Raw genomic sequence first — 18,491 nt, forward strand, 5'->3', positions numbered from 1 at the left:
TGGATAAGAAGGAAGAAAATGGATGGAAGAAAGGGCGGGCAGGAGGCTCTTAGAACTGGCAAAACGAAGAGGGCTAGGCTGGGAAGGAAGATTGTGAACACCTTGTGGGACATGTTGGTCTTGAGGTCCTCTGATGGGATTGTCAAATACGCATTTGGATACGTGTGACTCGAAGCCAGAGATGTAAAGTTGAGGGATTGAAGCCAAGTATAGGTAAATTTGAGAGCCTGGGATTAATTGAGGCAGAGACTAAGAAGACATGGCCAGAGAGTTAGAAAAACGGGGAACTAGGAGATGATGCCATTCAAAGGAACCAAAGGGGAGCTTGTTTAAAGAAGGGAAAAAGGGGTCAAAATGCTGAATGCTGCTACAGTTAAGACTGAAAAAATGTCCATTAGACTCATCAACTATGATAACTTGAAGTGAGAGCTGTTTTGATGTAGAGATGCATTCAAGCTAGAAGGAAGTAGGCTGAGAAGTGTGAGGTGAGCTAAGGCGAGGAGAGAGTTGGGGCAGTAGGTGTGAGGAAGGTAGGCCCAGTGGATGGGAGAGATCTGAGAGTGTTGATGCTGATAGCGTCCAGTAGGGGACATCAGGTGGAAAACCTCATATGTGGAAGGGAGAATCCACATTAAGGTTCCTGCTGGGATTGTGTCTTGATTTCTGAGGCTAGGCTTGCTGGCTGGCCTCAAAGGATGGAACACCTCGTCCATGGTAATAGGGGTGAAGGGGATACGGTACCATTATGTATCTTCCTAAGTCCCTGTTGTATTCATCAGTGTCCTGCGTAGTAATTTGAACAGGGAAAGTTTAATATAACGAATTAACTGTGAAGGGGACTGCCTTATAAGAGGAAACATGAACTCTGAAGAGTACAGGAGTATCAGACAGGAGGCATCCACTACCCCAGGGCAGAGGCAGAAACACATCTCGAGGAGTCCCCCCTCCCTCCCCCCTGAAGTCGTGGGCCATTGGATGGCTGAGATGTCGTGCTGATGGCATCACTGGGAAGCTGTCCATGGGGAGGTGCTGGGCCGGGAGACCCCTTGCCCAGGGAGGTGGCTCCCTGGGAGATGCTCTCTGGGTCACAAAGGGAATCTGCCCCCACAGAGGGGCCTCGTGCTGCTGCCCACCTGGAGCTGCAGGTTCCCCACGCTTAGAAGGCTGCCAAAGACGGGCACACCAGAATCCGGAAGAGAGCTTCCCCTCCCTTGCTGTCCTTCCGGGCCCACCAGCGGGGCTCACTAGCATGCCAGCTAGCAAGAGAAGCGCGCTAGGGCCCGCCTCCACGGCTAGGGCCCGCCTCCACGGCCTGCGCCGGTGGAGCTGAGGGGCGGGGCGCTGGCGGTGGCACTTCTGTTACTGGCCTTTCAGGCTTTTCAGTTTTTGTTGTTGTAGTGACTGTGATGATGAATATCCTTGTCCATAAATCTTTCTGCATATCTTCATCTTTAGCTCTTATTCTTAAGAGCCAGTCACGTTAGAGCATATTTAGAGATGTGATGAGTGGTTCTCAAGTGTTGCTGTTTGCTTTTGTATGCCTGAAGTGTTTCTGGAAGGAAATGAGAAATACAGATTGTCGTTAGGGAAGGGAACTGGGTTTTATGAACCTAGTCATAAAACTAAAATGTGACAGAAATTTAGTTGTAAATGTTAAGGGGTGTTACCTGTTTTGTTAAACTCCACTTTATTGTTTCATTTCTCAGCATGTTAGGTTTATTAAGCAAAGTGTCCTATCTTGTCTTACTTTGTCAGCAGGAGACACTTATTTTCTAACCTTACTTTAGCATCATTTGCTGCTCAAAATGAGTCAGGGTATTTTCATTTAGTTGTTTCCTCTTATTGCTATAAAAACCAGGTCATGCATTTCCTTTTGTGTCTTTGACCCTAGTGTGGCATTTGTGACAATACCACAGTGGCCAGCCTTCTCAACACTGTTGCTGCCAGGCCTGACTTTTAGTGTCAGCTTCTGGGAGGCTCTGTGAGTGCAGGACTCTGTCAGGAGAAGTGTTAGAGAGAGAACTTGAATACCGATGACCCTACCAAGTTCTGAGTTTTCTTTCTGAATTTGTTCCCCTCTTCCTGTTTTTACAATAACGCCTTTAAAAAGAAGACTGAGTTTCTTAACCTGACAGTAATGATAATCATTTTAAGAAATACTTTTTCCCTGTATTACCTTATAGATTAAGACATAATAAAGTAATGCTGAAAATTGTGACGATAAAATTTGGTTGTTTCAAAACACTTGAAAAAGTATTTATAGTACTATTTTCAACCTTTACCGAGCTTTCCCCCCCCCCCCCCCCCCCCCCCCCCGTATGCGGGCCTCTCACTGTTGTGGCCTCTCCCGTTGCGGGGCACAGGCTCCGGACACGCGGGCTCAGCGGCCGTGGCTCACGGGCCCAGCTGCTCCACAGCATGCAGGATCCTCCTGGACCGGGGCACGAACCCGGTGCCACCAGGGAAGCCCACCAAGATGTATTTTTAATTCAGTGAGGACTCTGTAGAATTTACATCTGGTACATCTGGTATTACTCATTAGCTTTTTTTTTTTTTTAACGTAAACTACTGAAGCAGAAAGGATTGATTTTGAAGTATGAGGAAAACAGTATTCTGAATTTTGACACTTTAGTCTGCATTATTTACTGTGTTTTTTTACCTATTAAAATTTTAGGAAAGAGCCAAATGATCTTTAATTTTATGTCTCATTTGATTGAATCATTGTCTATTTTGCTGCTGAAGGGAGCAAAAAATAATCTGTATAGTTTCTGTTAAAGCCTATCAGAATTTTTGTAATAGCCCTTTCTTAAATTCTTCAAAAAATATTTCTCTGAAAATCTTTGCCATTTCTCTGTCGGAAAGAGTAGATTTTTAAGACAAATGGGCTCATGAAGCACGAAGAAGAAATTGAACACCTTTGTGCTTGAGCTGTCTAAAGTTCAGCCACAGAAATGTTTGCGTGTTCAGTGTAGTCCCCACCATCTATTCCCAGGTGGTCCCTTGTGTTCTTTCTAAGACCTGAATCTAGGGCTAATATTCATAGGAGGCACCCATTAAGCTTTTGTTGAGCTAGGTGATGATTAGTTTGAAGTTCTTTATAATGACTTCCTTATTATTAATTCAGTGGTGGTTCCTTAGTAATTTCTTGGTTGGTTTTTCAGGACTGCAGGAATATGTGGAGGCTGTCTCTTTTCAACACTTCATCAAAACACGATCACTTATCAGTATGGATGAAATTAATAAACAGTTGATTTTTTCAACAGAAGACAATGGGAAAGAAAATAAGACTGTAAGAATTTAAAATCATATTTCACATTTATTACATAATTTATGTAACAGTATAATGATTGTAGGCGGTTTATTGGCTTATGATGCTAAGAATATTGAGATGGGAAGGTTCTTTCTACAGTGTGATTTCATAGATTCCCAACTAGGGAAATGGTCTTTTTAAATATTTTAGTTAGTGGCTCAAACAACCGTGGGTATGTTGGGGGAAAACATTACTCTTTACATAAAGCATTATTGAGTAATTACGTAAGTCCACCTTTGGTTTTACTGTGTATTTTACTATGTGCCCTTTATAAGCACTGTCTCATTTAATCCTTTTTTTAACCTTATGCGGTAAGAATTATTACCCTCATTTTTCAAAAAAGGCCTTTAGGGAGTTTAAGTAACTTACCAAAACCTAGTTAGCTAGTAAGCATGACAGGTAACTTTGAAACCAGGTGTCTCGCATCCAGAGTCATGAGTGTCCTTGTCCACGCTGCCGGTGTTTCTCACCATGTGCCCCAGGGACCCCTGTGCCAGGTGTCTACCTCAAAGGAGTGTTTTAAAGGATTTGATTTAAAGGTTTTAAATTAGGTAGTATACAGCACATGCCACATAAGTGCTCAGTAGTTAGTTGTCATTATCAATGTCAATATCAAGTTGTTATTACATAGTGAGAGATGTTAGTTACTGAGTTCATAATGCTTTTATCTGAAATATTACATAGCTTCTCTAAATTAAGAAAAGAGAAACTTTGGCAGTTCAGCTTTTAAATAAATACTATTTTTTTCCCCTGGGTTTCAAGATACAGTATTCAGGCCATGAGGTAAAATTTTGACTGTTTGGTAACCTCCTGAGATACCAGTACACATAAAGATACAATTAAACAGTTTTTTTCCTTTCTTTATTTTTCATCAGTTTTTCTTTCATTATTATTTTTTTAAAAATCACTCAAAGAGTTAGGATAGGCAGGCAGAAAGTGGAAGAAGCTACGGAAATCATCTTTTCTTGAATGTTAATAAAACATTAATTTTGAAAAGTGAGATATAATTTGGCATGACAGATATAACTTACTTCAAGGAAACCATGTATTGTCTCAATTTTAAAAATCATGTGAAGTTTATTAAGGAGGAAATTCATCTTGAGAAGTAAAATTCCTTCATACCTTTTATTTATTTAGTAAAGATTGAATTACGGAAAGAAGTAAGGTAAGCCTGTTTGACCCTGCTTCTTTTTTTTTTTGTGGTATGCGGGCCTTTCACTGTTGTGGCCTCTCCCATTGTGGAGCACAGGCTCCGGACGCGCGGGCCCAGCGGCCATGGCTCATGGGCTCAGCCACTCAGCGGCATGTGGGATCTTCCTGGACCGGGGCACGAACCCATGTCCCCTGCATCGGCAGGTGGACCCTCAACCTCTGCTCCACCAGGGAATCTCGACCCTGCTTCTTAAATATATCAGGCAAATTACCATGCCTCCCTTTCAAAGTTCTCTCTAGTTCAGAATGGAAATATAAAGGCAAAAGGTAAAGAGAAGCTGAGAGTTAAAACACTATTCTGAGGATTTAGGTAGTAAATTATTGTAAGATTAAGGTGTCATAATATTCATATACATATAGTTCTCAAAATGTGAAGACCACATTCATAAATAATTTTTCCCTTTAGTGCTAAAGTTTGTTCTTGGTGCTGAAAATTCTGGGAATTCAGTAGGGGAAGGTATTTTGCTCTGACATGCCTATTGAGAGTAGTGTCAAAACCATTTAATTTTTTTTAAACTTTTTATTATGAAAAATTTCAAATACACAAAAAAGTGGAGAGAATAGTAGTAGCACATGAACATCCATATACCCACTACCTGGATTCAGTAATGAACATTTTGCCATATTTGCTTCATCTAAATGTTTTTTGCTAAACTACTTTAAGTTATGGATGTCACGATGTTTTACCCCTAAATACTTCAGGTCCATCTTGAAAAACTGCTTTTTAAGTGATTTTCTTTTCCCTAGTTTCTAATATGTATTATTGGTAAAGCAGAATTTATTTCCTTGACAATTAGTTGAAATTTGTTCGTTTTTTAACACACTTTTTTCTTCAAAATCAACTTAGTTTATAATCAGGGAACTCCTTCTGTCTAATGAGAGAAACAAAGAACATTAATGTTTTCTTAAGCAAAGGTTACTTTTATAAATGACTTTATGAAAATGCCCGCCACCTCCCCACCTCCTCTACCCTCACCACCCACAGTCTGTCCTTTCCAAAAAGATGCCAGTTCTCTTAACAGTTAATAGAAACAACACATAGCAGGTCAGGATAATTGGGAATTATGTCAGGATAATTGGGAAGCTGACTTTGTATACTTACCCAGTTCTACCATTAACTAGTTATATTACCTACAGTGTTTCTTGGACCTCATTCTTATACTCTACATTGAGAAGGTTGGAACAGATGGTCTCTGAAGAGTCCAGCAGTGCTAGGATTTATGTATTGGATACAGAGCAACCAGAGTCATCTTAATAAAACCTAAATTTGACTCTGTCATTTCCTTGCCTAATTCTCAACGACTCTGTTACCTATAGGTAAAGTTCTAATTTCTTAATGTGACTTTGTCCCCTCGCTCTATCTTTCTAGACTCATCCTGTACCACTTCTTACTTTAAATTTTACTCCAAAGAAATACCTCACTAGTTCCTCAAATATACAGCTCGATTCTCACCTGTACGCCTTTGCAGTTCCCTCTGCCTAAAATGTCCTCCAATATAATTGCACCCCACCTAGCTAAGTCTCATACAGACTTTTAATAACAATTTAGACATTGCCTCTTTTAGACAGAATCCAATAGAGAGAGAAATTGATGTGGAGAGAGGAGACTGACATAGTGATGGTAATGGTGATACCAGCTAACATTTATTGAGTATTTACTTTGTGTTGGGCATTATGCCAAGAACTTGGTAAATGTTATCTCATCCTTAAAATAAACCTCTGAGGTAGGTACTGTTATCCCATTTTACAGATGAGGAAACTGAGGTTTAGAGAGATGAAATAACTTGCCCAAGGGCATACACCTTATGAAGCAAGGTCCTGGAAGAGGTGGGAGGAGATGGGTCAAGGTCATTTGGAAGAGTTAACCTCAAACAAGAGGAGGGACAACTCATCATCTGAGACTGGAGGATAGAAGGTAAAGATGGATGTGGACATAAATAAGTTTTTTTGTTTTTTTTTTAGGGATAAGGTAATTGAGAGAGCTTGTGCCAGGTGGTCTAGCAGATAACCAGGCCAGTGAAAGTAGGCAAGATTGTTTACTGAGAGTGAAGAGGTTTGGGATTGAGTAAGGGCTGAGGAGGAGAGTGGTGAAGGTTTGGAGTAGTGTTTGAAGAGACTGGAGACAACCATCTAAGAAATAAGCAAAAGGACTGGTGAGTAATTTGTAGTGGTACAAACGCTATACAGTTGTGAGTGTTATCATTTTTTAGCCCAGTGGTACTCAGCCACTTGAATAAAGCACTATCAAGAGTAGATTTTTATTACTGATTTAGGGTTGTGTTTTTGCTGGGCAGGTGCAGTAGAAAAATAGGAGCCTAAAGGAACTGAGGTGGGTGTAGCGAGAGAGTAATAAATCCTGATGGCTAGTTCCGAGGGGGACAGGAGAGAGGCCAGAAAGGGACTAAGTGATTGAGGAAAACATGACTGGATCCTGAACCTGGAGGGCTTTATGATTTGTCGTTTAAGTAAGTCAGTCATTGTCTTGCAGTAACGTCAGTAGGCCTTGTTTAAGAATGTTTTGATTTTATCTTGTATGTCAAGTGAAATTGGAAATGGTTGATTTTATAATGATACAATATTAGATGTCAAAATTATCTTGAAGTCATAAGTTAAACTCCCTACTGAGGGCATGAATTCGTCTTGTAATGTCTCGAATGGTCATTTAACAAAACGGATCATTTTATTGAGAGAAGATTAGTATGATTGACCTGCTGTTGATTTTGTTCCTTATATGAGATACATGCATAGTCACTCTTTCACACAGTGTATTTTCTTTGTGTGTGTGTTACTTTTTTTGTTTTGTTTTTTTTTTTGTTTTTTACCAGCCCTCTTCTGATGCACAGGATAAGCAATGCGGTACCTGGAGACTGAAAATCACGCCTGTTGATTACCTTCTGGGAGTGGCTGATTTAACTGGAGAGTTGATGCGAATGTGTATTAACAGTGTCGGGAATGGGGACATTGACACCCCCTTTGAAGTGAGCCAGTTTTTACGTCAGGTTTATGATGGGTTTTCATTCATTGGCAATACTGGACCTTATGAGGTTTCTAAGAAGCTGTATACCTTGAAACAAAGTCTGGCCAAAGTGGAGAATGCTTGTTATGCCTTGAAAGTCAGAGGTTCAGAAATTCCAAAACACATGCTGGCAGATGTCTTTTCAGTTAAAACAGAAATGATTGATCAAGAAGAGGGCATTTCTTAGAGTAACATTACTCAGTTTTCTTTCTCTTAAGAACTCCTGAGAGAGACCAATTTGTAAGACTGTTATTTAGTATATCATTTGACTTTATTGTGGCTTTAGAAATGTTTTCAGTTGTACTTGTTTTAAATTGTATACAGGCTGTACATAAAATTACCGAAACAAATCATTTCTTATATCTTACTCGTGAAAATTTGCATACAGATGTTTGCTTATATGCCTGTTTGACTTTTTGCTGGCTAAACCTCATCATTTATCTTTGTAAATGTGAACATGCTTCAGAGTGCACTTTCTGCCGTACCTGTTTTAATTTAGTGTGTGTGAATTTTGGAGCGGTAATATTTAGTGGAAGACAGTTATAGTTTAAGTTGGTGATTTTTAAAAAATATATATTTAGTTATACATCTGGACTTGAGCTTCCTGTTTAAATTTCTTGATAATATTGTGCCAAGCCTCCAAAATAGGCTTAATTCATAGACCAAGAGTTTAAAATCACATTACCAGTATACTTCATGAGGTCTTGTAGTGAGAATTCATGTTATGTTCTGGCTAATTTTAGGTCATTTTGAATGCATATGAAACAGCCTTCCAGAAAAATTGACAGGTACCCAGATGTTAGTTTCTACATTTAATTTTTGTCCTTTATCACAGAAAGTCTGATAGAGAATTGGCACTAACATTGTAATATTTTCACTGATGTTTGAGTTGAATTATATACTTGCACATACAACTGAAAAGGTAGTGATTATTTAGCAGTTTTTGTTGTTGTTATTATATTTAATTAGGCATGTTTGGAGGCTTTCCTATTCTAACATCTATCAGAAATTACATCTAAATAATTATAATGAAGTTTTGAAAATTCTGAAATATTAAGTTAATCCAAATCTTTATAGTTGTCCAGTTGTGTTAATGCATAGTATGAAAAGTTGCCAAAGAAGATTTATCACGTACAATTCAGCAATAAGACAGTTGTCAACACAGTTGGGAATAGCAAGTAGTATCACTAGTAGTAGAAGTAGTCTCACTATTAATATTTAGAATTGGAATTTGCCTACTGAAATTAGTTATTTTAGGAATATTAGGAATTAGTTATATTAGGAATTTGCCTACTGAAAATAGTTATACCATTCACTGTGGTGTGAAACTGACTTGAGCATGGCACTGTTGGCTGACAACTAGACATTTCCATTTGGTTTTGTGAGTTTTGAGAATCTAGATACTGGATTTTATTTTTGGAAAGATTAGCAGCTCTGTTTGCAAGGGCTTATTCTTGGAAAGGGTAATTTTCCAAAAATGATCACCTAAAGGAAAATAAAATATATACATGCCTAATAGATTAGGTTTGTTTGTTTGTTTGTTTGTTTTGGTGGTAGTTTTTTCCGTTTCCCTACTCGAAGGTATACAGCTGAAATATAGTTTTATTACATATTTTTCTTTCCTCTGCCACTTGAAGTTAAATTTATAATGTTAAAAGTAAAGTAATAATGGATTGATGAATGTCTTACAGATGTTTAAAACTGAACTCTTTGAATAAAATATTAAAATACAAAAGTTAAGCTTATTTTTTGATCAGTTGAGAAATACTTAATCAAACTGTTATAGACTTTTTAGCCTAAACAGGAAACTTGATATAGACTCGCTTAATGTGGAGATTTATGATTTCTTTCTTAAAATGGGTCCAGAAGTAAGGAGAGTTCAGAAAAGACATCTTTTCACATCTCATTGACCTAGACTGGGTAACTTTCCAGTCCCTCAAAACCAGTTAGTGGAAAGGAGGATGAGATCACCTTGATAGATCAAAGTGCCCTTTATCTGAGAGAAGAGCAAACACAAGAAACCGAGTTAAGGTGTTGCCATCTTCGGGGAAGGGGAAATGGCCTTTAGGTCCGCAGTCAGCAGTATCTGCTACAGGTGGATTGGTGCCGGGCCTACTGATACATTTCTACATTGCATGTTATACTAATACAGTGGGTGTTAGACCAGGATGGTAGAGGATCTCTAAATGTATCCTGAATGTTTCAGTTTTAAAGTGGTTGCTCTCATATCATCACCTGTGGTGATGTTTTTCATCTTTATTATAAAAAGAAATTGGTTCTAGGTAACATGGCAAGTTCCTGAGAAATTCTAAAATAAAATTGGGTTATTTCCTTCATAAGTAATTGCTGCATTTATGAAATCAGTGTTTTTTCCACCATACACATTGCAGAGCCCTAGGGCTTTTTTTGAAGGTGATCAAAGAAAGGTGTTATTTAAATGAGGGATTGGTGGAATGGATTTAAAAACTTCATACAAACTCTTTGCTGTCTGCAAAAGACTCACTTTAGATTCAGAGACACAAATGGATTAAAAGAATGGGAAAAGGCATTCCATGCAAACAGTAACCAAGAGAGCTAAACAAATAGACATCAAGACCTTCTTTTTCTTTTGGCTAGAGACAGACAACAACATGTAATGGTAAAAGGCCCAATCCATTGAGAATGCATAGCAATTACAAACATATGTACATTGATATATAAAACAGCAGAGCCCCAAAATACATGAAGCAAAATCTGAGATAACTGAAGGGAGAAATGGACAATTCAGTAGTAATAGTTGGATAATTTAATACCCAACTTCCTATAATGGATGGAAGAACAAGACAGATCAGTAAGGAAATAGAGGACTTGAACAACACTGTCAACCAATTAGACCTGACACCCGTATATAGAACACTAATCCCAACAAGAGAAGATATATTTTTCTCAAGTGTGTGTGGAACATTATCCACAAAATGTCAGGCCACAGAACAAGTCTCAATGCAATTAAAAAGATTGAAATTATACAAAGTATGTTCTCTGACCACAATGGAATGAAGTTAGAAATTAATACTAGAAGTAAATTGGGAAGATAAATGAAGCAACATACTCCTAAATAGTGGGTCAAAGATGAAATCAGAGGGAAATTAGAAAATATTTTGAGAAGAATGAAAAAAACACAGTATACAACTTACGGTGTTCAGCAAAAGCAGTGCTCAGAGGGAACTTTATAGCTTTAAATCCCTGCATTTAAAAAGAACGATATCAAATCAATAACCTAAACTTCTGTCTTAAGAAACTAGAAAAAGAATAGCAAAGCAAACCACAAAGCAAGCAGAAGAAAGGAAATAAAGATTAGAGCAGATATAAATGAAACAGAGAATAGGAAAACAATAGAGAATACCAGACAGTGGAGAATATCAGTTGGTTCTTTGAAAAGATGAACAAGATTAAAGAAACCTTTGGCTAGACTGACCAAGGAAAAGATGATTCAAATTACTGAGATCAGGAGTTAAAGAGGAGACATTACCACTGACCTTACAGAAGCAGAAAGTTTATAAGGGAACACAATGAACAATTCTAAAGTTACATAACCTAGATAAATGGACAGATTCCTAGGAACTCACAAAACTGACTCAGGAGGACACGGAAAATCTAAATAGAACTATAGCAAAGAGGTAAGGTTACTAATAAAACTCCCAGTGAAGAAAAGCCCAGGACCAAATGGCTTCACTGTTAAGTTCTACCAAACATATAAAGATTAACACCAGTCCTCAAGTTCTTTCCAAAAAAGTAGGGAACAGTTTCTAACTCATTTTATGAGGCCAGTATCATTGTCATACCAAAGCCAGACAGAACTACAGACCAGTGTCCTTCATGAATACAGATGCAAAAATCCTCAACAATATACTAGGAAACCAAATTCAGTCACAAGTAAAAAATGATTGTACACCATGACCAACACCGTGGAATTGCATCTCAGGAATGCAAGGTTGGTTCAACATGAAAATCAAATGTAATACGCCATATTAATAGCATGAAGAGGAAAAAACCATGGTTTATCTCAGTAGAAACAGAAAAGTCACTTGACAAAATCCAACACCCTTTCATGACATAAACACTCAAACTTAGAGTAGAAGCGAAATTTCTCATCCTGGTAAAGGGTATTCGAAAAGCACACAACATTGTACTTAATGGTGAAAGAACGGAAAGCTTTCCCTCTAAGATCAGGAACAAGACGAGGATGTCCAACATTGTACTGGAGGTTCTAGCTAAGGCAATTAAGCAAGAAAAAGAAACAGAGGGCCTCCAGATTGGAGAGAAAGACGTAAAACTGTCTCTATGTGGAGATAACATGATCTTATATATAGAAAACCTCTTTAAAGAACCCTCAAAACCCCCCAAACTATTAGTAATAATTAATGAATTAAGCAAGGTCGCAGGATACAAGATCAATACATAAAAATCAGTTCTGTTTCTCTACACTAGCAATTAAAAATCAAAGTCAAGGCAATAATTGCATTTACAATAGCATTACAAAGAATGAAATATACAGAAATAAACTTACCCTAAGAAGTGCAAATTGTACACTGAAAGCTATAAAATGTTGCAGAAGAAAAAGGCATCCTGTGTTCGTGGAATCTATGGGTTTGGACATTCTATGGGTTTGAATAGGTCAATTGATTTTTTTTTTTTTTTTTTTTTTTTTTTTAACGGTACGCGGGCCTCTCACTGTTGTGGTCTCTCCCGTTGCGGAGCACAGGCTCCGGACGCGCAGGCCCAGTGGCCATGGCTCACGGGCCCAGCCGCTCCGCGGCATGTGGGATCTTCCCGGACCGGGGCACGAACCCGTGTCCCCTGCATCGGCAGGCGGACTCCCAACCACTGAGCCACCAGGGAAACCCAGGTCAATTGATTTTTGACAAAGGTGCCAAGACCATTCAATGGGGAAAGAATAGTCTTGAACAAATGGTGCTGGGACAGCTGAGTGTCCACATGAAAAGAATGAAGTTAGATCCTTCAAATCATATACAAAAATTAATTTAAAATGGAGCGAATACAAATATGACCTAAAACTATAAAATCCTTAGAAACAGGTGTACATTTTCTTGACCATAGATTAGGCAGTGGTTTCTTAGGTATAACATCAAAAGCACAAGCATCCAAAGAAAAAAATAAATTGAAACTTCCATCACAATGAAAAACTTTTGTGCATCAAAGGACACTATCAAGAAAGTGAAAAGGCAACCCCCTGAATGGGAGAAAATATTTGCAGATCATAATCCGATAATATAGTGATATAATGATAATAGATATATGTATCTAAAATATGAACGGAACTCTTCTTAACAACTTAACAGTAAAGAGACAACCCAGTTTAACAGTAGGCAAAGGATTTGAGTAGACAGTTTTGTAAAAATGACACGCAAATGACCAATAAGCACACGAAAAGATGTTAAACTTCATTAGCCATTAGGGAAATCAAAATCACGAAGTACCACTCTACACCCACTATATATATACATTTTATATCTATATCTTTTATATAATAAAAGAGAAAGAAGGAAAGGAAGGAAGAAGAGGGAAGAAGGGAGAGAAAAAGAAAAACAGAAGGAGAGGGAGACTTGTGCATGAATGTTTCCAACAGCATTATTTATGGTAGCCAAAAAGTGGAAACAACGCAAATGTCCATCAGCTGATGAATGGATAAACAAGGTGTGTTATACCCCTGCAATGAAATATTATTCGGCCATAAAAAATTAAGTGCTGTTACTTGCCTCATGGATGAGCCTAGAAAACTATGCTAAGTGAAAGAAACTAGATACAGAAGGCCGCATATTGTATTATGTATTGATATGAAATATTGGTGGCATTGGGGTGCTTGAGGGGTTTGGAGTGACTAACAATGTGGGGTTTTTGATGAGGTGATGGAAATGTTCTGGAATTAGTGGGACTGTGCAACCTTGTGAATATATTAAAACCCACTGAATTGTGCACTTTAAGATGGTGAACTTCATGTTATGTGAATTGTATCTCTATAATAGTATTTTAATGTTTTTTAAAAAGTGGATTTATTGTTTCCTTGAAAATTTGCTTGAAATTGCCTGGTATTTTGCTTATGGGAAGACTTCTTTTTTAATTATTCAGTTTCTTTAATTGTATAGGGCTATATAAGTTTTTCATCATTTCTTAATGGCAAGTTTTGATAAATTACATTTTTCACAGGATTAGTCCATTTTGTCTTCATTTTCAATTTTTTTTGATACAGTGTTGTTAATATGTTATTATATTTATATCCTGGCTATATATGTATTCATAGTATATATTTGTGTTGTCTCTCTGTATAGATGTTTTTAGTCATTTTTGCCAAATGTGTCTCCATTATGTTAGTATTTTTAAAGAATTAATTCTTGCTTTATTTGGCTTTGGCTTTTTGCTAGTCTGTTTTTTATCTCATTGATTTATACTCTGATTTATTATTTCCTTGTATACTTTTTGGGGGTTTATGTTCTAATATTTTTATAATACATTATATTTTTTACATTTTTGCTTATTTTTAGACTTTTTCCACTGGGCCTTGAACGTTGGTTTTATAATTAATTTCAATAAATGTGGAGTACTTTTATTAGTAAGATATTGTGCTGACTAGTCTACTTTCTATATAATCCTGTACTGATCTACCTTGATCTCTTATTTTTAGGGGACTAAGGGATCCCGCCCCCTCCTCGCAAATCTGGGAATTAGTAGGTACTTGATTAGCTTCTATTTGTTAATTCTGTGGTTTCTATTGGTATCACCTTTCTATCTTTTGACAGTTTCAAAAAAATCTATTCAAAAAATACCATTGAAATCTTGTGGAAGTTCTGCAGTTTATTGTTTTTTAAAAATTTTTTAAAGGTATTTTTATTTACTTATTATTTTTTTTGCCTGCATTGGGTCTTCCTTGCTGTGCATGGGCTTTCTCTAGTTGCGGTGAGCGGGGGCTACTCTTCGTTGCAGTGCGCGGGCTTCTCATTGCGGTAGCTTCTCTTGTTGCACAGCACAGGCTTTAGGTACACGGGCTTCAGTAGTTGTGGTGCATGGGCTCAGTAGTTGTGGCTCGCGGGCTCTAGAGTGCAGGTTCAGTAGTTGTGGCACACGGCTTAGTTGCTTCGCGGCATGTAGGATCTTCCCGGGCTAGGGATTGAATCCGTGTCCCCTGTGTTGGCAGGTGGATTCTTAACCAGGGAAGTCCCCCTGCAGTTTATTTTTGAAGAAATACTTCGAGTCTGTCTTTCTTTGAGTGCACAGTTTGTTGCATCCAGAATTGTGAATGTGGTAACTTGCAGCCTAGAGCAGTAGCATTGCAGCCAAATCAATCATCTGTTTATCTTCCAGATGATCTTGCTAAAGGAGCCCCTGTTGGTTCCTGATTCAGAGTGGCTCTCCAAACAATAGATCAGGTCCTGATTTCTATCAGGGTTGGTGAGGTCTTCAGTATCCCTGTTCAGCACACTCTCATTTGGGGCTCTGTCGATCCCTGGAGGGGTTATGGACAGGACCAGTGTCCTTGGACCCTCTATACTTAGAGCCATCCAGAATTCTAGAAAGTACCTCGTGGTCAACAATTTGTTCATGTTGATGGGGTGTCACATTTGCAACTCATAATTTTTTTTTGAAGTTGAGACTTGAAAGTTTTTAAATGATTTATACATTAAATTACAACCCACAGGTTAACTATAGGACTTTCTTACATTTTGTCTAAAAGTGCATTTATGTAAATTCAGCTGATTCTTAGAGCTCTGAGGTAGGCAGGGAATGGTAATATTCCCTCCCACTGCCCCCTTTATATGTAAATAATGTAACTGAGACCTAGAGAGGCTAAGTAACACGCTCAAGGTTACCTACCACACTAGACAAAGATTTGGGATTAGAAACTACGTCTAATGAAACTTAGATGACAGCCTTTCTGCAATGACACACCACTTTTTGTGGTTCTTAATATTATATGTGACCTTGAACAGGTTTACCTTAAGCCTTATTCTTTCTGCACCTTAGTTTTATCATCTGTTAAATAATATGTGCCTCACTTTTCTCAGGTGTTTTTATGATTGAGCCATATAATCTGTGTGAAAAAGCATTTCAGGGCATGAAGAACCCAGGAATATAACTTACTGAATAGACTCTACCTGCAAAATTTTGCATGTAATTTAAGGAGATGGCATGGACCTTCAGAAATCCATCTATGGATGCTCTAAAACTAAGTCCCTGAGACCCAGATTAAGAGACCTTGTTGGGGCTTCCCTGGTGGCGCAGTGGTTGAGAGTCCGCCTGCCGATGCAGGGGACACGGGTTCGCGCCCCAGTCTGGGAAGATCCCACATGCCGCGGAGCGGCTGGGCCCGTGAGCCATGGCCACTGAGCCTGCGCGTCCGGAGCCTGTGCTCCGCAACGGGAGAGGCCACAACAGTGAGAGGCCCGCGTACCGCAAAAAAAAAAGAGACCTTGTTATTGGAGGAGTCCAAATATGTCTTTCACATCGTACACTTGTATAAGCATGCAGTTTCCATGGTGATACTCTGACAGGGGCAGATACTCAATTTTGTTATAGTTGTGTGAGTGAAATGCTGATATTATGTTAGAGAATTTCTCTAGTTAGAAATGCACACGACTTTCATGTCATTCTGAAATGCGTCTTTGACCTTAAAAAGCCAAGAATCACCGGTCTAGATGATTTCTTAAGGTCCCATGCACCATCAAAGACTTTATAAGGGACTTCTCAGGTAGTGAGGTTAAGACTCTGCACTTCCAATGCAGGGGGCCTGGGTTCGATCCCTGGTCAGGGAATTAGATCCCACATACATGCCTCAGCTAAGACCTGGCACAGCCAAATAAATAAATAAATAAATATTTTAAAGATAATAATAAAAAGAAGTCTTTATAAATCCAAGGATCCTAACTAGATGAAGCAATTTCTAGGATTTATGAAGTAGTGGGCTTTTCTTCGGTTCGTTTGTTTTTTAAACAATAAGTGAAGTTCTGTTGAGTGCATGTTCCAGCGTTGTCCCTTCCCTTGTCCCCTAATGCAAGTTCTCATTTGGTAGAAGCACACTGATATTTTAATTCAGAGACTACCTATTGCGCTTGTTCCTTATGCATCTATAATTGGTGTGTTTCAAGAGAGAAGGTTTTTGCCTTGTGGAATAAATTATACATAGTTAATTTTCAGTCATACCGTCTTCAAATTTTAGGGTAAAAGTGATTATTTCTCTTTTTTTAACCTTTATTCAATATTTTTCCGGCTTAATTTTGATATACTTGACACATGACATTGTGTAAGTTTAAGATGTAGAATGTGTTGATTTGAAACATTTATAAATTACAAAATTACTACCAGCCGTCATACTATTAGCTACTGCCTCTGTTGATCCCCATCCCATCACATAGTTACCATTTCTTTTCTTTCTTTCCTTTTTTTTGTTACTTCTGTCACTGTACATAGAGACAAGCCATTTCTTTTTGGTGGTGAGAACATTTAAGATCTACTCTTTGAGCAACATTCAAATATATGATCACCATGCTATGTATTAGATCCCCACACTTGATAATTTTATCCCGGGGAGGGTGTACTCTTTGAACACTATCTCCCCGTTTCCCCTACTTCGCAGCCTCTGGCAACCACTACTCTATTCTCTGTTCCTCTGAGTTTGTCCTTTTTAGATTCCACCTATAAGTGACATCATATAGTGTTTGTCTTTGCCCACCTTATTTCACTAGTACAATGCTGTCAAGTTCCTTCCAGATTGTTGCAAATGACAGGATTTCCTTCTTTCTCACGGCTGAATAATATTCCATTGTATACAGTCAGTCCTTTGTATCCTCAGGTTCTGCATCTGTGGATTCCACCAAGTGCAGATAAAAAATATCAGGGAAAAAAATTGCAGAAAGTTCCAAAAACCAAACTTGAATTTGCTGTATACTGGCAACTATTTACATTATATCTACAACTATTTACATAGCATTTACATTGTATTAGATATTATAAGTAATTGAGAGGTGATTTAAAGTATGTGGGAGGATGTGTATGGGTTACGTGCAAATACTACATTTTTTTATATAAGGGACTTGAGTATCCATGGATTTTGGTACCTGCAGGGTAGGTCCTGGAACCAATTGTCCTTGGATACTGAGGATGACTATATATACCACTCTTTATTCGCTTATCCATTGATGGACACTTAGGTTGTTTCCATACCTTGGCTATTGTGAATAATGCTGCCATAAACATGGGAGTACAGACATCTTTTTTTTTTTTTTTTTTTTTTTTTGGTACGCGGGCCTCTCACTGTTGTGGCCTCTCCCGTTGCAGAGCACAGGCTCCGGACACACAGGCTCAGCGGCCATGGCTCACGGGCCCAGCTGCTCCGCAGCATGTGGGATCCTCCCGGACCGGGGCACGAACCCGCGTCCCCTGCATCGGCAGGTGGACTCTCAACGACTGCGCCACCAGGGAAGCCCCAGACATCTTTTTGATATCCTGTTCTCATTTCCTTTGGATGTATACTCAGAAGTGGGATTGCTGGATCATACGATAGTTCTGTGTTTAATTTTTTGAGGAAACTCCATACTGTTTTCTATAGTGGCTGCACCATGTTACATTCCCACCAACAATGCACTAGGGTTCCCTTTCCTCCACACCCTCGCCAACACTTGTTATCTCCTGTCTTTTTGATAATAGCATTTCTAACAGGAATGAGGTAGTATCTCATCGTGGTTTTGATTTGCATTTCCCCGATGATTAACGATATTGAGCATCCTTTCATGTACCTGTTGCCATTTGTTTGTCTTCTTTGGAAAACTGTCCAATTCCTCAGCTCATTTTTTAATCAGGTTGTTAGTTTTCTTGCTACTCCTTATATATTTTGAATATTAACCCCTTTTCAGTTATATGACTTGCAGATATTTTCTCCCATTCAGTAGATTGCCTTTTCATTTT

The 18,491-nt window shown here is 38.4% G+C and overlaps 1 protein-coding gene across 5 annotated transcripts in view; it reads left to right on the plus strand.

The window, feature by feature from the left end:
• TSNAX (translin associated factor X) overlaps positions 1 to 18,491 on the plus strand; it is a 51,047-nt gene that overhangs the window by 23,627 nt on the left and 8,929 nt on the right. For 3 of the 5 annotated variants that reach the window (XM_060125794.1, XM_060125795.1, XM_060125796.1), the window contains exons 5-6: positions 3,162 to 3,289; positions 7,348 to 9,273. In XM_060125794.1, coding sequence (XP_059981777.1) covers positions 3,162 to 3,289; positions 7,348 to 7,725 — 506 coding nt within the window. In that variant the 3' untranslated portion in view covers positions 7,726 to 9,273. Of the gene's footprint in view, positions 1 to 3,161; positions 3,290 to 6,272; positions 6,438 to 7,347; positions 9,274 to 18,491 lie in introns of those variants that run through there. The other 2 variants (XR_009535985.1, XM_060125797.1) reach the window with 2 other exon arrangements.

Source organism: Lagenorhynchus albirostris, chromosome 16, assembly GCF_949774975.1.
Source record: "Lagenorhynchus albirostris chromosome 16, mLagAlb1.1, whole genome shotgun sequence".
In the NCBI taxonomy this organism is placed as follows: Eukaryota; Metazoa; Chordata; class Mammalia; order Artiodactyla; family Delphinidae; genus Lagenorhynchus; species Lagenorhynchus albirostris.